At 35.7% G+C, this 26,222-nt stretch overlaps 1 protein-coding gene across 1 annotated transcript; it reads left to right on the plus strand.

Moving 5' to 3' along the window:
* The first annotated feature begins 1,761 nt into the window (after window positions 1–1,761).
* On the plus strand, window positions 1,762–21,245 carry LOC140329748 (vomeronasal type-2 receptor 1-like). Its single transcript, XM_072410140.1, has 6 exons — window positions 1,762–2,000; window positions 9,534–9,825; window positions 10,481–11,350; window positions 17,414–17,644; window positions 18,760–18,883; window positions 20,248–21,245. The coding sequence occupies exons 1-6, from the start codon at window positions 1,762–1,764 to the stop codon at window positions 21,243–21,245; spliced, it is 2,754 nt and encodes a 917-aa protein (XP_072266241.1).
* Window positions 21,246–26,222: the final 4,977 nt, after the last annotated feature.

Consider the following 26,222-nt stretch of genomic DNA (forward strand, 5'->3'; position numbering starts at 1 on the left):
AAAAGCCTATGTTTGAAATTAGCATGCATTCCAATGAGCTAATCTACACCAGAAGGTCCTTGAGGCACGTTTTTGAGTGTTATGTATAACGCTCCTTGCAACGTTTTAAAAATTAAACCGCGGGGTTACCACAGGAAAATGCGGGTAAACGTGTCCATTGATTTCAATAGGGGCATTTTCCTGCTTATTTCACTCATTTTTAAGTCCTTGAAATATAAACGCGGGAAAACGTGGCATATACGTATTCCAGCGTTTTCCGGTGGTTTAAAAGCAAGCCTTAAAACGCTGATAAACGTGCATAAAAGGCATATAAGCACATTAGGAACGTTTACATGCAGTTTTAAAACCGTCCGTGTAAACCCAGCCTGTGCCCTGCCAGTGTTCTTGAGACTGTTAAAGGCTTCATCATGTCTTAGGGTGCAGGCTTCGGATGAGCAGAAGTCATGGCAAGTGCTCCAGATGCTTCAAAACTGTTTCTGTGATTCTTACTCACTGCTAGGGATAACTGAATTTTTTATTTTTTTGGTGAAAATTAGGAGATTTCAGGGAAAATGTGTAGTGGTTAAATGTCTTGTAGTCAGTGGTGAAAGCTGAAATATGCTGGTTTGCACATTTTGCCTAACCAGCTCAATTAATAAAATTAAAAATTTCCACTTGCTGAGATCACTTGATATCTCTACTTGCTGCACTTACCTCCTTCACTTATTCTCAGACCGCAAACAGCTTCTCTAACAATAAATTGTGTCTCATTTGCCCTTCTTATCTGAATGAATACTTTCTTTGATTTGTAAATGACATTTGCATAAAATGAACTATTTAATTTACAAAAATATTGCTTCTTCAGGTTTTTTATCTGTATGTAATACATGCACAACAGTGTTTACATCAATACGATAAAAACCCTGGGCCTGATTCATGAAAGCTCTATAAGGCTGGAGAGGATACACTTTCATCAGTATACCTAGGTGATCCAGCAAACCTGGAATGGATTTTTTCCAAGATTGAAAACATTTGCTAACACCAGGTTCACTGATAAAAGTGTATCCTCCCCAGCCTTGGAGAGCTTTATTAAATCAGGGTCACTGTAGTTTATTATAGAAAAAAAAGGGTATAAAATGGAAAATATACTTGTAGTCATAAGCACACTTAAGTGCACACAGACACACACCGTCTTGCACACACTTTTAAATAGTAAAATAATAAAATGTCCCCATTCTTTGTAAAATGTATATCTTGTAAAATGTATATAAATTACTTTGTATACTAATAGGGTTAATCATTAAATTACATTTTATTTAGGGCTGCAGATAAATTCAAAAGAACAAATACTACTGTAATTTCTATTCTCTAGGAAAATTTGACCTATCTACTGTAGAGGAACTACAAGTTTCAGCATTAAGTACAGTGCTGTGCTGTAGTTACGTACACCTGGCATAAGACTTCCTTTTCGTGTCTTGTGCCAGGTGTACATGAACAACCTCCAATCATGACAGCTGTAGGGTCCTCTAGGGATACTCACAGGGCTATTTAATATTATTACAGGTAAGGAAGCAGTATCACTAGTTGCTGACAGCAAAGCTTTCCTCTCCAGACTGACAAATGCAACATGTTATGTGTGAAGCAGCATCTGGAAACCTCCCCTGGATTGTCCTACACCTTCACAGGTCAATAACTGAAAAGAAGCCTCTAAAGCTAGCCACTGACCTGAACTGATCATATCTGACATTGGCTGCATTGGTGCTTGTCATCACAAACACCAAAATGTTCATTCTAAAGGACATCAAGATGTTCTGTATACTTGTCACTTTGATCATCTGTCTAGAGGACCACTTCCATGTGCAGGCTCAGGAGTGCAGATTGATTGGAAAGTTTGATCTACATGGATTTGTAGAATCTAAAGACCATGAACTGATCATTGGAGGACTGTTCCCCTTTCACTTCAGGACCATACTGAGTAATGACACTGATATGGAGGAGCCCAAGTCTCCAAAATGTGAAGGGTGAGTTCAGTTATGCTGATCTTGATGCAAGATGAATGAGAAGGTTATAATGATAATATGTAATGACTTAGCCAATAAATTACTTCATTTCTAGCCTTCCAGCTAACATGGTACAACATTCTAGTATTGCAACCAGCTATCCGGTATTGCATCTAGATGTGGAATTGTTGAGCCTGAATATTATGCTGTTTTAATCATTGTAGAATGATTGGTTTCTTCTTTTTTTTAAATTAGACATGCCATATCTTGTAGGTATTGCTTATGTATCCTTAGGCTTGTTTTGTAAATCTGTGAAGAGCATAGATACAGTGAGTTAACCTATAGTGCTCTATGGGCTGATGGATCAGTTCAGCCTGTTTGCTTGCTATGGAATTAACTTTTTAATTAGTCTTTTTTATCAGCTTGGATGAGTAGTTTTAAAATGTCCTAAGACTATACTGTGGAATTCTGCACATTTCAGAGTATAGTGTTGATACATTTTCACAAAACTATATTTTTATGCATTACTATTCAGAACAATAGTAGTCATTTTCTGTATCACAAACATACATCCTATTTTGCTCTAAAAAGTCAGCTTCTGCTTGGATACTATTATATTAATAATAAATGAATGCTAAGAAATGCCACTGACATAGATAGCAAACTATGTACCTACTAAGGGCTACACACAATGGTTATAATAGTACTTGGTTCATATTTTTGGATAGAAAGAATAGGTCTATTCAAGCATTCAATTTCTATGGCAGTATTATGGTAAATTGTTTCTTATTGTGAATAGGTAGTAATGAGAAATGAGCATTTACCTTCTCTAAACATCCTACACCATTCCACAAGTCAATTTGACATTTTTAGGAAATCGGGTTTTTCGAGATTATTTTGCTATAGAACATTTCCATGTGTATCCGTTGATTGTCATATTGTATTTTAAACACACATATATATATATATATATATATATTTATATAAACATGCCTGACAGCACAGGGCAATGGTCATCATGTCAAACTGTGAAGTTTTCCATTTCCCATATGTAAAGGGCTAAACAGAGCCTTTGGGGACTTCTGCACCTATACTAAGGCAATGTTGCTTAACCAAGGTTCTGTGGTTTCCTAGGGTCCCTCCAGAGATTGCTGGGGGTTCCTTGAGCAATGAGCAGTTTGTGCCTCTTGGGTCAGTTACTTTTGACACCTTCCTTATGCCTATCTGTAAGAGTGACATTCTTCCCACTGGCCATCAATGTAATAGGAATTCTTCCCACTGACCACCAGGCTAATGTGCTGTGACCTGTGGATATAGTAAATGTAGCAGGGGTTTACCCATGTTAAAAGGGTTCAGAAAGGCTGTTCTATGGGGGTTGCAAAGTGCACATTCTGCAATTTTATCATTTATAGCTACTGAAAATAAAATACTCAACTGAGCTCAAGAAGTTTAGATTTAATGTCATTGTCAGGCCTACAATGCCAAAATGTATCCTTGCTTTGGGTCTTGCACAGTTGTAAAGGCTCATATTCCTAAACTGAACTTCCTGCTTAATGTAAGTTCTCACAGTGTTCATTAAAATCTGCATCTAGTCAGATAGAGCCCACCTCATTTTCAGACTAGAGAACACCCAGGATCATCTAACACTTTCCTTCCCAACCTTTATTATTGGATTTTATTTTTTCAAACATAGAGGCTAAGTATCACAAGTAATCATCATCCAATTTGCTTGCAAATGCAGCCTACCTAGAAATGCCACTTTCTCAGTCTGGCACCCACTCATTTAAACATTTTAATATTTAGAACTCTTTCCAAGAACCCACTGAATTCATCAGGTCTGAGTGTGGAAAGCGGAGGCCAGGTGCTGTCTTTTTCAGGAAGCTATGTACAGCATCCTGTCATTCCCTCCCACCAGTCACAATATGCTTGAATTTCATTGAGAAGCACAGAGACCTGGTGATGATATCACTGGGTCTAAAATAAGGTATCCAAAGTAAATGCACATTTTTATTAAATTGATGAGAGGGTAAAGGGGTTATGGTGGGTTTCAAAATCTAAACAGATTAGGCTTCACATTTAAATTTAGGGCACTGAACAGTTTGTTAATAAAGATATTGGGTCAGATTTATTAAAGCCCTCCAAGGCTGGGGAGGATAAGCTTTTATTAGTTATCCTGGGTGATCCAGCAAACCTGAAATGGATTTTTAGCAAATGTTTTCAAACCTTTTTTTTTTTTTTGGATCACCCAGGGTCAGCTTTAATAAATCAGACCCATTAACCCTGATTTACAAAATGAACAAGGAAAGGGACATCTCAAAGCAATACTTGCGTGCTCCCAAGAGCTTGTAGATGTATGTGCACATTACAAATGTGATCCTTCTAAATTTATCAGTAAAATGATACACTGATGTTCATTGTGTAAGATGGGATGTGTTGAACATCTAAACAATGCTTTTTGTGTGGATTCCTTTCTGATAAGGTGCATGGCACCCTATTACTTGAAAGTAAACATAGTCCTTTGCATTGTTTTTAGATAACACCTCATATACTCATTTAGAAAATGGGAATAATATAATGTTTAGTATAACCCCATCTTACTGTATTTTAAAAAATCAACGAGTTGCAATAACATTGGACGATTTTTTTCAGTAACATCGATATATAGAGTTATGACAGCTGTAATATTCAGGTGAGAGTTAAGCCTGCAAGCTGCAATTTATAATTATGTAACCCAACCCTCAATTATAGTGAGATGATCTACTTCCCTCATCCTTGTTTATAAGAATCCCCCTGTATTCTTTTAGCCTTACAGTTGGAAGGACTGTAAACTATATGATAATTATACAAATGATATCATCTCCACCAAATTTTATTTATCCTAAAATATTCACATCTTTATGAAAACTTTCTTTTTCTTACTTACTAGGCCGAAGTCTTACAAGTGTTTTTATTTGGTTCTAATGTATAAGTACGGTACTTTTGCCAGGGTTTTTAGCTTCAGGTTAAATCTCAATTAAACTCGAAATTTAAATCAGGTAAATATGTTTCATTTCCATCAAAACAAAGGGTGCACAAGGTCCTCCTTATGCAGGTACAGTAGAAAAGTCTGTTCACAATTCACACCATGCTGCAGAGAAGAACCTTTGCTCTTTGTGAGAAAGCAGTTATCTTTTTTGCAGAATTCCAACAAACCCTCTGCACAGTCAGAATTTTCATCTTGATTACAAGTTATAGGTCTGATGTAGTAGTTAGTAGACCTCTGTAGAGAGTCCACTGTTTCTAAGAGTTAACCTGGTGGAAACCTGGAATATATTTAGTTAGTTTAAAAAAAAACTTTAGCTGAGCTTTAAAGCAACTATGCGCTAATTTGCAATTTAGAAAAGCAAAAGAGCTTAAAAAAATATATATATTTACTAAGACTTGGCACACAAGGGCAATATTTCAGCAATGCCTGTTATTGCCCATGATTAATTGCGACACATTAGTGTTTGTACATTAGTGGCATCAATTACACAAATTCCGGGCACTGTGCTATTATTAGTTAATAAGTGTTAGTACATACTAGACCCAATATTTTGTTCTTCTAGCAAACATGCCCTTGGACCGCCCCTAGGTATGGGCAGTAATGATTTCCATAGCTCTCAGTCCACTATCCAAAATACAAAGTCTGTGATTTATCATTTTTATTGGCTTGGGGGTCCGTACCTGCAGAGGTAGAAAAGGAGCTATGCAAGTCTCAGGCCTGGGCTAAAATGGAGCCTGGGCCAAACTGTCTTGTTTGCCAAAAAATAATTTCTCCTTCCCCTGGAGGTTTTTTATTCTGTGTTTTCACTGAACGGCACAAGCACCATTCAGTGTAGAGCCCAGCTATAATCTCAGCACTGGATAAGATAATGGGTCTAAGAATAGACCTAGAAGTTGGAGATGTTACTGCTGCACACCCCCAATGGCTAAGGAGGATCATGGTGGACCTGGGGAGTTGGCGGAGAAGATGGAAGCTCCGGGGCATGCAGTGGTGACAGAATACTGAACCTGTCATTGTTCTAGGGCACTGAGAGAAAGGTAGCCGTGTGCCATAATCGTCAAGTATTCTATATTTATATACTGCTAGTTATGGCACAAACCCACCCACGCCAACCTGTTTTTTCTGCTTTAAATCTGTTTGCTACAAGTAAAGTTAAATTTAAACTTTATGTAGCTTTCTCAAGCAATTCATTTTTTGGAAATCGTTTCAAAAAATCTAGTTTTACTTTACAACTACCTCTTATTGCACTGTGACAATACAAACCACTGCTTTACAATTAGCAGTATGGTTAGTTAAAAGTGCCCTCCACAAACTTTTAAATTAATTTAGGAAGACAGTCTTCGAATATAAAGTTACATTATGATGAGGCTCCCCGATTAATGAGTTTTTCTTTTTCCTGCCACAGAAACAAGTATACTGGTAATATATATGCTAATGGGTCAGAAAAACACTATCAATATAAAGTTTGTGAGCTGAGGATGACTTTTTATGTTAATTTGCAACTCTTATGTCCAAAAGTGGCAACAGAATCAAATGTCACTTCTGGGTCGAAATAGGTTCAGTTCGACAATGGTTTGGCCAATCTTGTTTAAAACTCATTCCCCACACTAAGCAGTATATTCTATTGCTGCTAAGTTGGAAACTGTCATGGGGAAACAATGCAAAAAGTAGAACAGTTTTTTTTCCATGTTGTTTTGAGGACAACATTATAAATACACAAAGTTTATAAAAACATAAAAGCAACTTCCCTAAAACTTTATGTGGTGCTAAGAAACAGTATGATTTTTATGGACATTCTCAACAGGAATGTACCGGGCAGAATATATTTGTCGGTGAAATTTTTTTTTTTACTCTACACCTAAGTTGGCTTACATACAGCAGTACCCCAATCTGATTTATTTCAGTTTAAAAATACTTTTTTAGGTGCCTTTGCCTGCTTTAAGTGAAATTAGCCAGTAATTCATTACACTGTCTTTGTTCTCCCTGATCAAACTCTGTGGTCAGAAGCACAATTTTATTAGTCTAACTGGCACATGTCTACATTTACTCTATCTGTCAGGATAAGGGTTCAGTGAATGTGAATAATATAAAGTAAGGTGGTTCTTGCACTTGCTTTTTCCTTGTTCTCATATGGTGAAATATTATGCTGCTGTACCATGTGAAAAAAACACAAAATAAGTCAAAACCCTGAAAGCCCACATCTTTTTTTAAAAGGGAAGCAAATAAATGCAATAAATAAATAAAAAATAAAAACACAAACCTAACATAACAGAAGTCAACAAAAAAATGAAAACCAATACACTTCCAAAATAATTAAAATCCATAATAAATAAATCCAAAATCCCATCCCAAAAAAGTGAATTATTTTTTAAAGGCAAGTAAACAAAAAAACAACGTTGCTATGGATGAGAAAGCAGTTACATATGACTACTGCCAAATCAATCACAAGGTGAAATGCTAACAACAATACTAACAAAAAAAGAAGACAGCAATCAGAATAAAACTACAGTTTCCTAACTGATCCCATATTTTCCTATAGAGTTTCTTTGTGCCTTCCCTGCAACGTCTAATTCACTGATCCTATGGCTGTTCTGTTATGGCACTTCCCTTTTATAGTAAGGGGGCAGACATATACAGGGCCCCATATTGGCCCTTCTAGGTCTGCTGGCCTTAGCTTAGGACATACAGTGCATTATGGTTTTTAAAAATTTCTTTACATGTACATAAACCTCAAACTTGTAGGTTTCATCTCAAAGTTAGTTTGAATATGTCCTGGTCAAACTAATGCTGCCATTTCCTGTATGGCCAATTGCCATTCTGCTGTCTGATAAGTTTCCTTAAATAACCACTTAGGCACCCTGAATGTAGTTATTGTGTTCTGACTGAAATGTGTAATAACATGGTGTAGTCTGCTATTAGGAAATACTTTTACAAGTTTTAAATGTTCGATAGAATTTCTCTTTCAGGTAGCTGTTTGCTTTGCCTAGGGGACAATGAATTAGCTGATAAAATTCTCTATTTTATTTTTCTTTCCTGGCAGCCAGGGCTCAAATTTTCACATGCTCTGCAATGTGGGAAGACCCTGAAAATCCTCCCATATAATTCAGACTTCTGCCCCTGAATTGTGCCGGATGATGTCAGGTAGCCATTACCGGTTGGGCAGCTAAGAAGTCGTTAGTGGGAGCGAATTGCATAAAGAGGAGAAAGCTTGCTAGAGCATGGAATAGAGTAAGGATATCACCTATTTATTATCCTGTAAGCAAAGCAAGTAGGTAACCCTTGCAGTAAGAAGGGGACCAAGTGCGTGGGTATTTATTTATTTGTACCAGTCCACCTCATTCCATTTTGTATGTAATTTAGTGAATAGCAGTTGGTGATGCTGGGACACTGTTGCTTCTCACATACAGACATTTTTATGTAAAAATGTCTGAAATAGGCGAATTATCATACCCACCAATTAAATATTCATTGAAAACCTGAATGTAATGGTCAGGCTTCAAGAAGAATTCCCCAACTGCCCTTATGCTGAACCTCCATAATGTCATTTGTGCAACGGTCTTTGGCAAAGTTGCTGTACAAAATTAATAGCTCAATGAATGTTTTCACTTGCTTGGAATAGCTTGTTTTTTGTTGTTTTGGATTGATTGTGGAGGGGCTAGAACCATGGTCAGATTCTCATTGCTTTCTGTGTTGCTGCACTCTCTTCAATCCAAAATGATAAACCATAACCTAATGCCCCTTAAGATTAGAACCAGAACCAAATAAAGCAATAAAGAGAGCCACCATGTTAAACCATGATATCAGGACATGTCCGCATGTTTATCCTCCAAAGCATTCAGATCATTGAAGGAATTCGGGCCCACACTCGATGTCATAATTTTTATCAAACTAGACAAGGTGTTGTCAACCAGGCTAAAGACTTGCCTTTAAAGTGCCAGTACTGGAATTATTTAGGAGGAACACATGCTCAGATGACCCATGACAAGTGACTTTTAAAATACTGCTGTAGTTTAAAACAGGTTTTAAAGGTATAATTTAATTGCTAGTGGCAATTTATTTTAAATAGACAGTTTTTTTCTTTGACCTTATTATTTAAAATACAAATTATTATTATTTCATATAACAAAGGCATTTGTGCAAACTGACTACCATACATAGATCACCTGAAGACTAAATAGGAAAGCACGTGGTGTTCATACTTAAAAAAAGGCAAAATCAAATTATTCTGTGCACGCCCCAAAAACCACCAACAAATGGGAATGTAAACAGTGAGGAGCTGCTGAATGATGGCTTTGCTGGTCTATGGGTACAGATCGGGTCAATGGTCAATATCTTTTTTTTTAACCTAGTTATACATCCGTTGACTAGTTTATGGCAAGTTTAGTTGATTATATCAAATCTGATCTGATTTGTATGAGTGTTGCATTGTGTGCTTCACCGCTGCTCTTTTCATTTCTGTTCTAGGTTAAGTCAAACTTTAATGAAAATCTATTATTTATTTTGTAAGTGTGACTTTCTTTCCTTGACAGCTTTAACTTCCGAGCTTTGCGATGGACTCGAGCCATGATGTTTGCAATAGATGAAATTAATAAACGCCAGGACATTCTACCTAAAATATCACTGGGTTACCAAATATTTGACACATGTTTTACGATATCCAAATCAGTGGAAGCCACTTTATCATTTCTTACTGGTCAGAATGAAACCCATCCAAACTTCAGATGTAGTGCCGGAGCTCCCTTGGCCGCTGTTATTGGAGCAGGAGGATCTGCATTATCCATTGCTACAGCCAGAATACTGGGGTTGTACTATTTCCCACAGGTAAAATCATCAATGTCTTTATGATCTAATTCTTTTAGTTTTAATATAAGACAGATTGCATGTGGCTGCAGAAGTCAGTTTTAATTTTAGAAGTAGACTGACTGAGAGTGGACAGTCAATAGAAATACAAATTAGGAGACATCATAAGCATGGGAAAAGACAGTCATATGTGAATATTTAAAATCAGCAAAGGATGCAGTATATTGAGCAGAATAATTGAATACAAAAAACACATAGCAAAACAATAGCTTTCTGATAAATTGTTGCCTAAACAAAATTGATCCAAGCTGTAGCCTTTGGTCTATTTCTGATGTACTGATAAACTGCACTAATATGAGATCATACTATTTATAATATAAAAGGATGCATATGTTGCTGATGTGCAGATTAGTTACACTTTGCCTTAGAAGGAAGAATTCTGTGCCTTGCATAGCCCTAGAGGACTTGCAGGGCAACTTTTAGGGGTAACCAAGTTTGCATGTGCATGATTTATTGCGTCTGGCTGTAAAGTGTCTTTGTCTCATCTAGTATTTAAAAAGTCTTTGTTGCAATGCAAAGATTTGTACAAACCTGCATTTCTGCATCTGTCTTTTGTGTGTACATAGCATGCTTGGACCATGATGCAAAACTAAGCATTTTCCATTATATTTTATAGGTGGGATATGCTTCCTCCTGCTCTGTGCTCAGTGACAAATTTCAGTTTCCATCCTTTCTACGCACTATACCTAGTGATGTAGCACAGTCCAAAGGCTTTGCTGATCTAGTCACATATTTTGGATGGACATGGGTAGGAACTATAGCAGCAGATGACGACTATGGAAAATATGGTATCAAAGTTTTTAAAGAAGAGGTAGAAAAAAATGGTGTGTGCATTGCTTTCTCTGAAACAATTCCAAGGATTTACAGCAAAGAGGCAATAGATGGTATTGTGAAAGCAATACGTCAATCAACAGCCAATGTCATTGTCATATTTTCTTCAGACATCGATCTTAGTCCATTAATGGAAGCCCTGGCAGAATCCAATGTCACTGGAAAAACATATATTGCTAGTGAGGCCTGGACTACATCAGCTCTGATAGCTAAGCCACAGTATTTCTCCTTCCTTGGAGGAACCATTGGCTTTGCCATCCGTAGAGCAGAAATAAAAGGGTTTGAAGAGTTCCTTATGGACATACACCCAGAGCATGGCACTGGCACTGATGACCTGGTCTATGAGTTTTGGGAAGAAGCTTTTAACTGTACCTGGCCCACCCAGAGAGCAGCATTTTATACCAACATCACAATAGAAGCAATTGTTGCAGGTCGAAAAAGAAATATTTCTCCAAGGCTTTGCACCGGAAAAGAAAAACTGTCTGATATTCAAAACACTTATAAAGATGTATCTGAACTTCGAATCACATACAGTGTCTATAAATCTGTGTACACTATTGCTCATGCTCTCCACGATTTAGATGCATGTGTGAAAGGGAGAGGGCCTTTTCCTGGTAATGAATGTGCAAGTTTGCTTGATTTTGAGCCGTGGCAGGTAAGTGTTATATAGAAATTTTAATAGGAAATTTTGGAAGAATGGAATCTATAATATGTTAAATGTTTCATCATTTAAACATGTCATCATTTATGTAATACTATCACCTCTGCAAGAGATACAAATGGTGGCAGCTATGGTATAAGGAAGCCTAAATACTCTGAAAAATGTTGGCCAGATTTTTAAATCTTACAGGGTTACTAAAATGACTACTGGCAAATTCTCCACTTTTCTCTAATTTTCTTCCTTTTAAATGTTTAGGTTTTCCATAGCTGTTGCTCTGATGACAACTCTAAATGGTAAATTTATCCTCGCTTTCTGTCTAAATGACAATGTTTTCAGGCAAAAACAAAGATGCAATAAAAAAAGTTTAAAAAAACTTGCCTTTACACTTTACAACTATTTAAATTTTTAACCTTGACAACTCCTTCCTTAGTTATAATGATTACTTATTACACCACAAAAACTACATTTCTGGCACTCAGTAACTAGATATTGCACCTCTACAGCCAAACTTTGGTATACCTTAGGCACCTTTATCCTGCAGGCTAGGACAATGTCAAAAGCTGTTGATAAGGTATGCATTAAAGTGTATCTAAAGCTAAAACTTTTTATTTGTTTTGCACAGAGCAGTGCAAGAGGTTGAATCCCCTGTATAGTTTTTATTGCTGCCTCTGTCCACCCTAGGGAAGTTCTACACTTCCTTTTGTCCCTAGGGTCTCTTCTTATGGGGAATGAAAGTGAGGGAAAATTGAAAAATATGTTCATTGTCACCAGTACAGAAATAGAGGAAGATCTTCCAATAGGGACACCTGATCTCTTGACAGCTAATATTCTAGAAGGCCATTTCTTTCACTTTTGAGCAAGTTTGAGCATTCTTCGTGTTGTTTCTTTAAAAATAATGTTATTTATTAATAAAGAAAAAATGGCAAAACTCTGCTATTGGAACAGACACACAAAAATCTGATAGGGGTTTTGACCAATCCATTTTCTGTTCAAAATTAAGAATAACATTGTTTTAGTTTATAAGATATACCTTAACCAAACTATATTCTGGTTCATTTATGTATTTGATCAGTCTTCACTAGTACTACATGCCTTGATACCGGACCTAGATATTTGGAGTTGGACATATTTACACACCGAAAAATCTTAAGACACATATGGACAGATTCTTGTACACAATGCACCTGATTAATAAAAGCTCTCCAAGACTGGTGAATATAAACTATCATGGAAGAACCTGAGTGATCCATTAAATTTGTGGAATGGATTTCCTAAAAATTATTTGCTATTAGTTGTAAAATGTTTTCAATCCAGTTCCAGGGTTGCTGGATCACCCATGTTTTACCATGACAATCTATCTTGTCCAGTCATGGGGAGCTTTATTAAATCAGACCCAATGTTTGACATACCCAGGAAGGAACCCTTAATGCAGATTTACGCAAAGAGCATAGAGAAAAAGTGCAGTAATCAATAATACCAGTTGAATCTTCTCTTCAGTAAATAAAAGGATGTAGATTGACATGGACATCCTTTTTTCCCTTCTTGTGAGCCAATCATTGAACTTTTGTGTACATTTCTAGATTTTGTGCTGGTTCTGGCAAATTTAGATCAGTCAATGAAATATCTAAATGATGTGGAAGTGGTAGACAAAATAACTATTTTATGGGTCAGGTGTGCTTGCACACTACTCTACATCTAATTTACACTCATCTCAAGATTCAGCAGGTGGACAGGCCAAGAGTGAGCATGTGATACCCATAGCAGGAAGAACAATAAATGCCAGACTACATTTTTAACATCTGTGCATTACAGTAGATACAGTAGATTTGTATCTACATGCAGTGAGACTGGTAGTTTACAGAAAGTAGGTGGTTAGTAAGTAAACTAAAAGCCAGAAAAGCTTTTTTTGGTCTGTATGATCAGGTGCATAGCTATAAGCAATAAAAAGGAATATAAAAAGGTAATACTTTTTTTACTTAGGAATTTTCTTTGTTCAATTTTGGCTTTAAATGGGTTGTATGGGTTGTAATTTACAATGGAAAGCCTGAATACTATGTAACATTTATTAATAATGTCTAGAATAAAGTTGGGGAGTAACTCCTTCCTTTTTCAAGGCAAGTGCTCCATTATTGGTACGGTGATGGGAACTTCAATAACACTCACTTAAGCCAGTCCATATGGGAAAAGGAGTGGGTCCTTAATATGCAGAATCAGTGCATAAAAAATCATTTGACTTTGATACAATTATACTATGATATTATAATAATCTGGTCAGGAGGTTTTAATGACTTTATTGGAAAACTAATTAATATGGTCTAAGAAAAGATTGGAAAAATTAGTATCTGTTTTAGATCAAAAAATCTATATTGGAGGATAAATGATTACACATGTTTGAGGAAACAGCTTTATATTCCTTACTTCATGATAGTAATTACCATAAAACACAAGTTAATTCTTCTGATGTATAAAATTAAGATTTTGTTATGGAAACAGAATTTATATTTTAGAAGATAGAGAGAGTGAATTCAACAGGCAAGAGTTAATGCAAGAGAAGAGGATTATAAATGGAAAGAGATCATGCATGTCTCTCTTTGAATTCAATATTCTTTATAAAAGAGGGAAGAATATAAGATCCAAACCAAGATAGAATGGATCACATGACAACACAATCAGAATAAAGGAACAAAATACAAATTTTGCATATAAAATTTAATAGATTAGGAAGGGAAAAAGGGGGGGGAGGTAGAGGACAATCCTCGCTCTTATAATCAATTATTAAGAGCTATGATAGTCTGCCATGGAGTCCACATTTGCAAAGGCATCAGGTCTGTCCTTAAGAATGCAGGTAAGTTTGTCATTGATCATAATCCAGTCGAGTTTCCCCCTCAAAACTGACAAAGCAATAGAAGGAGATTTCCAGGCCATCGCAATAGCAATTCTTGCTTTCAAAAGCATATACTGGATCCATTTTTTTAGTTGGTTTGGAGAATGAGGAGTCAACCATGCTAAACAAGGACATTCAGGACTAGCCAGTGGGTTAATATTAACCTCCTGAACAGTAACCCTGAGTGTGACTCTGGGTAAAAGAAACCTGGTCACATCGGCATTCCCTGGCATCCTCCAGTGTCCTCCCATCCTCTGGCAGCGTCCTCTTCCTCGATCTGTCCCCCGGCGAGTGTACAGACGTTCCCCGGGAGTTCCTGGTGACGTCTGCGCATACAGCCGCTGCTAGGGGTGCAACGGGGAATTTCAAATTATTTTGTATTGCATTCAATACTAAATAAATGTATTGCATGCAATACACTGAATTTATATGTCTAAAAGCGGTACATTGTCTTTCATGAAAATTTATTTTACAGTATAATATAATAGTATGAGTATAATAAAGTTTGAAACACAAAATCATCTCAAAATGTAATGTTAAATTTATTAATTATTAGTTTTTTTTATTATTATTTATTTAATTTATTATTTTGACATGATTTTGTGTTTCAAACTTTATAATTTCTCTAAATATAAATATTATTTATAATACTATTATATTATACTGTAAAATAAATTTTCATGAAAGACAATGTACTGCTTTTAGACAAATTAATCTGGACAGAAATGAACCGCCCAGGAAGTTGAGGACTGAGGAGATGAATTTAAGTTCTTCTGGCCAGAAACTGGGCTTATTGGGCATATTCACCAAATATGTTACATGGTTCCTACTTCCCCCCAGTTTTTAAAACATAAAGGAGATGGACTTGAATGCTATTTATTCAGTCTAACCGGACCCAAGTACCATGTCAACAAGGTCTTTAAATTTTGTTTAACAGTGTTAGGTGAAATTTTCGAGAGATTGCTTGCTAACTGGCACCAATCTATTAGCTCCCAGGTCCTCCCCAAATTTCCCTCCCAAGGTTGCATACAAGGGAGCTTGGAAAAAGAAGAGTGCTAGATATAAAATAGATATTTGACCCTTTGCATTATCTATGGATTTGCTCTGTGGGTTTTGTTGAATGTTGAAATTCTGTAGCAGACAAAAGAGAATAATTGAAAATAGTGAAAATATTCTGATGATGGAATCTCTTGAGCCCTAACATTGAGTTCCCAGCTAGGCACGGACCAGATGTTGTCTCTTTTTTAGCAGATTTAGGCAGTTAATAAAAAAATATATAGTTCAACAGGAAGAAAAGTTGAAGGACGGGTTTAGTTAGAGAGGTAATGGAATTGTTATTGTTGAAAATGTAGCAAATGTTTCCAGATCAAGAGAGGCAAAAACACTAGATTTGTAAACTATATACTATAAATAATTAATTTAAATGCTGTAGGACTAAGGATGTAATATATAGCATAGCGTACAAATGCAACTATTACTATATTGCTAAAACAATCAGGCTTTGATTGAAGAAAATTTTAGGTCGACAAATTCTATTTTAGGCATTACCAGATTCATTATTTATATCTGGAAAGTCCATGGAGATAATAAAAGAGAGATATATGTACTAGATTTGGACCTAGACTTTTATGTACAGATGCTAAAGACCCTTTGAAGGTATATCACTGTATTAAACTGGTGGGGAGATGACTACTTCAAAATATTATGAATGGGTGATTTATTAAATTTGATCTATTAAAGCTCCCCAAGATTGGAGAAGATAGACTAGCATGGAAGAACCTGGGTGATCCAGCAAACCTGGAATGGATTAAAAAAAAAAAAACATTTCCTATTAGTGAGCAAATGATTTTAATCCTGAACCAGATCCGATGCAGGTTTGCTGGATCTCCCATGTTCACTCCATCCAGTCTTGGAAAGCTTGAATAAATCAGACCTATTGTGTACTAATGTGAAGAGTTACAATGTTACTAAATTAAAAAAGTTGATTGCAAAAATGTTATTTTTTAAAAAATATTGTATGCTGCATGTGTGATTTATTTAGCACTGTGCTACAGCCTACAACATGTGATAGTTGAGATAAAAGTTAAAGTCTTCCTAGTAATTTTAAATAGTATGTCCAAGTTGTGACACCCTAAGAAAGCATGTCTGGAATTGTTGGCTGGATTTTACCCATTTGCAGCTTTTGTTTGATCTGCAAATAAAAGTATAAAAATAATATAAAAGTTGAACTCTGAAAGTAAGCTTGTACCAATGTCTTAATCGTCAGCGTAATCCCTGTGTAATCCCTGTAAAACTTGATGACTCATCACAGTAGCCATTTTCTTCATTTCTGAATGTGATCGTTTTATTGAATCAACCATAAATCTATTTATTTCTAAATTTGATCAAACAAAAGTGATTGATATTCATTGTAGAATCGAAAGATTGGTGAGATCAGAAAATTTTCACTGATTATGCAAGAAGGTGATGGTGTTTGAGACTGCTTGATCCATTTTTATTTGATCAAATTCTGGAGCTTATGCGCAAACACCTATCTCAATTCATTGGGCCTGATTTAATACCAAGACTGGAGAAGATACACTTTCATCAGTGAAGCTCGGTGATCCAATCCTGGAGGCCGTTAATAATTCAGGCTATTGAGAGATTGAGCCTGATTTATTAAAGTTCTCCAAGGCTGAAGAAGATAGATTTTCATCATTAAAGCTTGGTGATCCAGCAAACCTGGAATGGATTTCTTAAAAGCCACTTGCTACTTGTTGGCAAGTGTTTTAAGCCCTGGACCAGATCCATTCCAGGTTTGCTGGATCACCCAGCTTCACTGATGAAAGTGTATCCTCTCCAGCCTTGGAAAGCTTTAATAAATCAGGCCCATTGCTTGAATGAAAATAAGTGTGCATTGCCTGCGGTGTGTGTTAATAGGGTTGATGGATCAGCAATTAAAAGTTGACATTTTATTTGAAAGAGCCGACTAAAATGAAAATAAATTAAAGATAATTTATGTATAGCTAGCCTGCATGAAAACATGCAGTTCGTATGTAGACTGGCCATGGATGTCCTGTTATTTTTATCATTTTTACTGTAAAGTTAACACCAGAAAATTATGACTAAAGAAAAGCTGAGTTAGGTGTATTCCCTCGTCCTGCACTCACCTTCACTTTTCTGCTTTTTTGCAGCTTATGTACTATTTGAAGAATACCATATTCCAGGTCTTCACAAATGAAAGCATAAAGTTTGATGAATCGGGAGATGTAGATGGCTATTACGATATTTTAAACTGGCAGTGGCACGATAATAAGTCACTATCCTTTGTAAAAATAGGGCATTATAAATATCTAGCTTCTAAATCATCTAATGAGCTCAGAATAGACAACAGCTCAATATTCTGGAATACAATAAACTCCCAGGTAGGTGATACAAAGTTTGAAATAAATATTCTGCCAGAAAACAGTTTTGTTTTTGTAGTATATATTATATCATTAAAGAAGTTTATAGAAACTACTCACATTTTATTATACTTATAATTGGAATAATTATAGAAATTGTACTCCAAACTTTTCAGCAAGCTTGTTAACTCTAATCCTCTTTTCATATGTATACCTGTTTATTCTATCTGTTTAGTTGAAAAAAAAATCCTTTTGTTTAGAGAGCTGAATAGCTTAAAATACAACTTTGACACTCAAGTAAACAAGTTAGAAAAGTGACTTAAGAACTCCCTCCCACTTTCTTGCTGCTCCAAAGACCAAAGTCTTTTTAAAGGCATTTTCTATTTTAAAAAGTGGCCCCATGCTTTAGATCTGATCCCACTGAATATCAGGTAAAAATAACTGACCATTCCAATGTAATATAAATTTTTAATCAACCAATTATCTACTTCTGCTGGTGGCCACACATTAGTGGCTATGAAAAAGCATTCTGTATACCCTGAGCACTTGCTAATCTTGGAGGGAAAGCAGACAAATATCTGCCTAGTACATCATACACATGAGATGCCACCTAAATCAGCTGTCCTTATCCAGATCAAGCCACTGACACATGTCTTGAGCTTGATTAAATGGGAAATATAATCATAGTGGTGCCACCTACTGAATGGTGGAAGGGGTCTTCACCCCCCCCCTCCCAAAAAAAAAGCATTTTCGTCCTTGAATGTATCTTGCGCTGCTGGCTGTTGGCTGTTGGAATAAATCTTTAAACCAAGTATTTACTGGTACCTTTACCACCCATTCTGTGGGCCAATTACAACCTAACCTACATATAATGGAGCATTAGAGTCATGCTGTGCAGCGCACAAAGTTATGACAAGAATAATACATCCCGACCTAAAGCACATGTAACAAGAATAGAGCTCTTTATCTTTATTGGAAAATGTTAAATCTTTATTGGAAAAGTTAAAACTCAATCTTGGTAACATTTGTAGGCCACTGATTTAATTTGTTACGTATGTATATTTGTTACTTATACATAAATGATGCATTACCAAGAAATAATAAAACTGATATACCATTTATGCACATTTCTGTAGCCACCCCTGTCTGTGTGTAGCATGAGCTGTATTCCTGGCACCAGGAAGGGCATTAGACAAGGAGAACCGGTTTGCTGCTTTGACTGTATTCCATGTGCGGATGGAGAAATTACTAATGAAACAGGTAACACACTTTAAACTTAAAACAAAAAAACACAAAATTTGCTTTGCCTAAACCCTTTTTGTTAAACTTTTTTTTGGGGGAGAAAGCTTTTAAATAATGACGTTTAAAGCCAAATACCTAATTTAGTTGTGTGTATCAGTGAACCAGTCTACTATATTTAATTTAGTTATGTAAAAGTATGAGATTTTACCTAATTTCCTGGTTCTGTACAAGAAATGGGGAAAGTAGTCAGGATTTTTTGACCTTTACTATTGTATGTATTTGCTAGTATCCTTGTTGGAGAGATTTCCTATTACTTTGTGTCCCAACACAAAACCAGTTATCAATAAAAAAAACTTGATAAAGACATTAAACATTCATATTGTTCAAAAGGAAATAAACTTTTTTTGTCTGGAGTTGGATATAAAATATTATTCCCAAATGCAGTAATCGTTCTGCAATCATGTACCATGTTTAGGCTGTCATATTTAAATTTTATATAATGCAAAGAGTGGCCCTGAAGATATATACATGCCTGTTTGCTTGCATACCTCCAATCACAAAAAAGTAATACTAACTTTTTGAGTTCTACTTAGGTCAAAGCCTTATAAAGGGGGAGATTCTGAGCCTTGGAAACACAATCGACATACAGACAGACTGTCCTTCAACCATTTATTGGATACAAAAATTGACCTCAACACTTTGGTGTTTGGTGTGGAGCTCTTATACTTACATTGTCCTCTAGTTATTAATGTTGCCAACTACACACCAACCAGCATGAACTTCCTTTTTGTAGACAAACTTTTAACTATCATTATTACTTATAGAGAGAGATTCTTGGTTCATTATAGTGTCCCGTTTCCTTCCTACAATTACATTTTTACATTTTTGTTTAGCCAGTCTTATTTAGATCTCTGCACAGTCATTAGGATCACTCTGCTATTATTTGGTTCAGGTTTACCACTTTCTGGCGATGTATAATGCTGTTTTGCTCAATCAGGTATTAGGTATGTTACTTGCCTGGTTTCATAGCATGGAAGCAGTGTTAAAATTACAACAATGGCTGTACATAATTACATATTCTTTGGTAGTTTAATAAGTAAATACTGTACATGTTGTGTACTGTGCTAAGTTCTATGAACAACCATGGACAGTGAGTGGTAAGACATTCCCACCAGTAAGACCATCATACTATCAGTATTTTTTTTTGGCAAATAGAGAATTGCAAAGGGCTCATGGCAAAACACTTTCAGGAACTGTTGTCTATTCTAACTATGAGAACTCCTACTAGTACTCATACTCATTGACAGATAGAAATATCACCTGATCAGCTGATTAAAAAAAGTATATGAAATACTAATTTTATTTTTATTACTGTGTTTTAGATGCAAGGGAATGCATAGCATGTCTTCCAGACTTCTGGTCCAATTCATTCAAGAATGAGTGTGTTTTGAAGGAAGTGGAGTTCCTGAATACAGATGAAGCCTTGGGGATCACACTGATATTCTTAGCTGTGTTTGGTGCTTCCTTGGTTATCGCTTTTACCATTATCTATATTATTTATAGGGATACAGCATTAGTCAAGGCCAATGACCGTAGTTTGAGTTTTTTAATTCAATTCTCACTGGTATGTACCTTCATGACATCTATCCTATTTGTCGGCAAACCCGTGGAATGGTCATGTATGGCCCGACAGACCACCTTAGCTCTCGGATTTTCTTTATGCCTTTCAAGTGTACTTGGTAAGACTATTGTTCTAATGTTAGCAAAACGAGCTGCTAAAGCTAAAAAGAGTGGTAAAACCTCTCAGATAGTCATGAAACCACTTTATCAAAGAATAGTTGCAATAACTGGCCTAATTATTGAAGTTGGGATATGTACAGCTTATCTAATCCTGAAGCCACCATGGGTTTACAAAAATATGGAATCTCAAAACATTAAAATTATCCTTGAGTGTAACGAAGGTTCAATTGAATTCTTGTGCTCTATGTTTGGCTTTGACGTCTTCCTAGCCATTCTTTGCTTTATAACTGCCTTTGTAGCTCGAAAACTTCCTGACAACTTTAATGAGGCTAAATTTATCACCTTTGGAATGCTGGTATTCTTTATTGTTTGGATTTCTTTTGTTCCAGCCTATTTGAGCACACGTGGAAAATTCAAAGTAGCTGTTGAAATTTTTGCCATTTTAGCATCAAGTTTTGGTTTACTTGGCTGTATTTATGTCCCCAAAGGGTATATCATTCTCATAAAGCCAGAAAGAAACACAGAAGAAATTGTTGGTGGTAAAGCCCAAACTAATGATAAGAGTGCACCAGCAACATCCGCTTCCATTACTAGTGAGATCAACAATACAACCATATCCACGGTTGTACTTGATGACTAAAGACAGTAACTGTTTTTTTTTTAGTTTACCTAAAGGATATCATACACATTTAATAACAATGCAAGCAGTGGTAATGTATAATAATCCACATATCAGCTTTAAAAGACAAAGTATAGTGTTTTTTATTTTTTACATATTTTATTTTCGTTACTTATCTTAAGGGCTTAAAAAAGTAAAAAAAACTTTTTAGTATTGTTCCTTTTTAGTTACCAAAACATGAAATATTAAGTTACGTTTGTGTAGGCTTCTGTCAAGCTAAAAGGGTAATTTCTGGTCTACATTTCATATATTTAGCATGATTTCTTTTCAGTTTAACAAACTCCAAAAAAGTTATCAAAGCACTGATTCATCCATTGTCAGAAAGCTAAGTCTGAGGTTTAATTCAAACAAAACAAAAATTACCTAAAGCCATTATAGTTTATATTTGGGATTTTAAATGTAGGTATAATAATGACATTTCGTATTAGCTGCTGTGATTTATTGCAATTTTTTTTCCTTTGTCATGTTATATTATTTGCAAATGCATAAATAATATGTTGTTGTAACATAATAAAACATTTTTCTTTTTTAAGATATTTACTTTTATTCAGGTCTGATTTTGAAAAAAAAAAATAAAAAATGAGAATATATTTTACAGAAAAAAAGGGGAAACAAAACTTACAATAAAAAGTAGCTTCCACACATAAACCAGCAATGATCTTTATTACCATTCATTGCATGTATTACTGACATCAGGAAGGTATGAGCATGAGCAAGGAACAAAGCAAATAACACTTTAATTATTTAATTTTTGTAAATATAATTTCATATTTATAAAATATTTTTTTCACAGTCATAAACTACATCTGACTATGCTATGACTAACATTTACCAATATTTGAGATTTAGTTTTTATATGTTCTTCCTGTGAATTGAGCAGGGATGCTAAAGTATAATTGTATTCTTTTTCAATTCACCTAGAGATTAACCTGTGTTTAGAGAAAGTCTGACATTGCTGACATCTTCTTAAAATGTTATTAAGCTGACTGTGTGGTTTTAAATAGTTTAGGACACTGACACTGACACTGACCTTGAACAAATATGTATATCAGGGGCTCCAACTTTACTCTAACTTGCATACTTGTTCCTAATCAAAAAATACTATAGAAACAAGCAACTAGTATTGTTCATCAGTGACAATTCCTGAACTGTTCTCAGGACAAGAAGCATAATTTTTATTTTTATGCTTGAAATTAGATCATAAACTTTTTGGCATAAATTACCATACCATCGTATATTTTCAGTTGTGGAAAGAACTTTATTAGGTAGTAAAATGAGGACACAAATTTTTATTTTATATGTTTTAGCTATGAAGAAAGATGCAAGAATTAATGAATGAGTTTTACATTTATTGTTTCCAATGCTAATTTTTATGGTTAGCATATCCCGAGATTTTTACATTACAATATCATCAACAATTAATTGTTTGGGGAATAACTGACATTTAATTGAGCCATTTGTGCTCTGCTCTTATATTTGCACACAAATGTAAACTGGTTATTGCTGTCAACAAGCATCTTACTTCTAAATGATACCATTGTACATTATTTTAAGTAATTGTATTTTATGGATGGGCTTTGTGATGAATAAAGTCACTATGAATAATTGTGTTTGGACATAATTATGATCACATGAACAAATAAAGTTGTTTTGTCAAATAATGCGTGCTTCTTTTTTTAAATATCAAAAACAGTTGTTTACAGGTATGTTTAATATGGTTTTAGTGCCAATTTAGTTTTTTGGATTAAATGTCACTATATCAGTTCATCTAAATCAGGAAAACATACTGTTCTTGATATCCCCTACTAAAGGCAAGTGGTGTGTTTGTTTAGTAAATAAATAATAAATAGGAAACTCACAGGCAAATATTCTTTTTATATATATATATATATATATATATAGATATATGTAGATATATATATATATATATATATATATATTATATCATAAATACACAAAGACCAAAAGGCAATACATGGAAGAAAAAACATGCTTCTTGCTTGTACATTCTATTCATAAGAATTACATAAGGACCATTTTTGGGGGTTGAAGTGAAAAAAAGTAAGCAAGCCTGCAAGTTTCAATACTTTTTTTACAGTCTCATTTACAGATTTGATCATTTATCTTTAAACCAAGGTGTAAAGTGGTCAAGGTGTCTTGACTACCAAAAAGTCAGTTGAACATTTATACAGACTCCTAGTCAAAAGTAATGAAACAAAGTACCACATCCCAAGTTTACACCAGAATTCAAAAAGTTACTCCTAACTTTTTGAATTCTGGTGTAAACTTGGGATGTGGTACTTTGTTTACACCAGAATTCAAAAGTTACTCCTAACCTCTGAATTTAAAGTACAGAGATTACGAGGCAAGCAGAACTTTAAAGATACTAAGGATTAGCAAAATTTCATATTTAATTCACAAATTTAAAATAACACTCCAATTCCATATAAAAACATGAGTATATATCAAAAACCATCCATCAAAAGGACATGTAAAGTTATCTCTAACAAGGCACTGCTACTCTGTAATGGTTGAATCACCAACTTTCTATTTGAGAGCTATAGATATTGTCTTGATGCGTTTCGCAGGGCTGGTCTGCTTCATCAGGAGTACTTTACTAAAGAAGCACTACTTTAAAGAAGTATTATTTTAATTTTTAGTAAAGTACTAAAGACGAGTACTTTACTAAATAATAAAATAAAGAGTATTTTATTATTTTATTATTTGTATTGGTGGCTCAAATATCTCTCGACTGGAAGTTGGAACTATCCTCAGTTATGATGGACAGCAAAAAATGTTTGAATTGGTGAGATTATTTCATTGATGTCAAACCAGATTGCCAGATCATACAATAGGTATGGCATCCATCAAAACACAGATGAATTGAATTAAATAAAGGAATCCAACTGTAGGTAAATAAAAGGCGCTGCCATCTGAAGCCGCAAGTATTACCCCTCCCTGTCCAGAGTCTGGTGGGATCCGTCCTGACACATACCACAAAGTCAAGAAGGGCGATTGAGATTCCATGTATAAGAGCTTATGGTTAGGGCTATCTAAGGTACACAGATGACTACTCTGTAAACTGCAACCGCATGGGTAGATGCAAAGTCCATGATTTTTATGACTTGATGACTTAAACGATTTAAAGACATAAAACTTCTAGCCTTATGTGGAAGAGAATATTTATTTTTGTTTTTATTTAATTTTGGTTTAAACAACACTGTAGTGAGGGAGTTTTGAAATGCTAAATTGTGTAAGTGGTAAATAGCTAAAATCTGCTTACGTTTTTGTCAGGACTACCAGACATGGGCTGTTGTGCCCCTCTGACCAAGAGGTGACATTTGTAGCATAGAGGTGACATTTGGGAGTATGCAATAGGGTGCATGACCAGATACTAGCACAGCAGTGTCTTGCAGTTTTCATGAACCTGTAAAGTGTTGGGAGATATTGTGGAAAAATGGAAAGGTGTTACTGTCCTCCAGTGCGCAGTCTATATTCAGACCATTCACCCACCGTGTCATGTAGTGGAGTTTAGTGAAGGACGCTGATAAAATGTAATTTCAAAATCTGCCTCTTCATTGTCTCAACTAATTTGCATGAGGATTCGCAAGTGTGGTCCTATATCTGAGTTTAGATTTAACAATGGAAATCATTTAGGAAAATCTAAAGGTTCCATATCTGGGAGTTCACATTTAGTAACCAGTTATAGGATCACTTCTATGTCCGAACCGAAAATAAAGTTGCAAGGAGTTGCAAGGGCATGAGGGGAGCAGAGAGCCTTATTTTCCCTGCATCCATCCCATATGGAAACTAAAAAGGCTAGAGTGAGACTGTGTATGCTGTGCCTCTTCTTTGGTGGTACCCACATGCTTCTATGCTGGGAAACCACACAGTGCTTCTATCTCATTCCATTGGGGCCTGTGGTTAAAGTAAGGTGCTCTGATTTGAGCTGCCCAGAGATACCAGAGTAAGTTCAAGATCCCAAGTCCTCCTTAAGGTCTTGGAGCAAAGCGGTGGTTTTGTTTACTCTGTGTCTCCTATGCCCCCAGATGAAGTTTAAGATCCAATTTTAAGGGGGAATTATGGCCAACTGCATGACTGGAATCAGAGTCCTAAACAGTTATAGGGAAGTATAACTATTTTTACTGTCACTATTGTGCCAAATTATGAAGATAGTGAGGAGGAACATCTGTCTAAATCTTTAGGAAGCTGTTTTAGAGGGAAGTCTTTATAAAATAGGTTGGGGGGGAGGGGTGGATTCCTAAATATGGAAAGGTGTCAGCTTTACTTTCAAGTTCCAAAACTCAAAGTTCTCAAAAGTTTTAATAGTTCAACCGGGAGGCTGACAATTACTACTACTGCTTTAGATTTATTCATGTAGAGCCCTGACAAAAGTGTTAAGAAGATAGAGTAAATTTAGTAGAATTATTGGTGGTTCCCAACCTTTTGGACATCACAAATCACTAAATTTACGGACTCCAGACCAGACGGGGGGTGCCGCATGTTATAAAAAGGGGAAGAAACTTCCCTCAAGTGATATCATGATGCCAGAACCCGCCCACTCTCCCGTCACAAGTCTGAGCCGAGAGACACAACCCACCTACCGCTCTGAGCCTGCAATGCATATAGGAGACGTGGTCTGCGGCTCTGGTCAGTGCACCCCCCCCCGGACCACAGGTTGGGGTCCGCTGCATTAGCACATCATCATGAATAATGCACATTTGTGTGCAACCTTACAACAAAAGGTTCCTCTGATGTTTTTGATTTGACTGGATAGTAGCGCTAGGGGTTCAGATACAAGGCCACAGCGGTCTGGCAACAAAAGCTATCACTATTGGGTGCCTTGTTTGATGGGACTCTTGAGGGAAAACTAAGCTTTCAGAATCATGTGTGGTGATGAGGTATACCCCTTTAAGGGTGTGAATAAAGTGTGGTCTG

The sequence above is a fragment of the Pyxicephalus adspersus genome, chromosome 4 (assembly GCF_032062135.1).
Source record: "Pyxicephalus adspersus chromosome 4, UCB_Pads_2.0, whole genome shotgun sequence".
In the NCBI taxonomy this organism is placed as follows: Eukaryota; Metazoa; Chordata; class Amphibia; order Anura; family Pyxicephalidae; genus Pyxicephalus; species Pyxicephalus adspersus.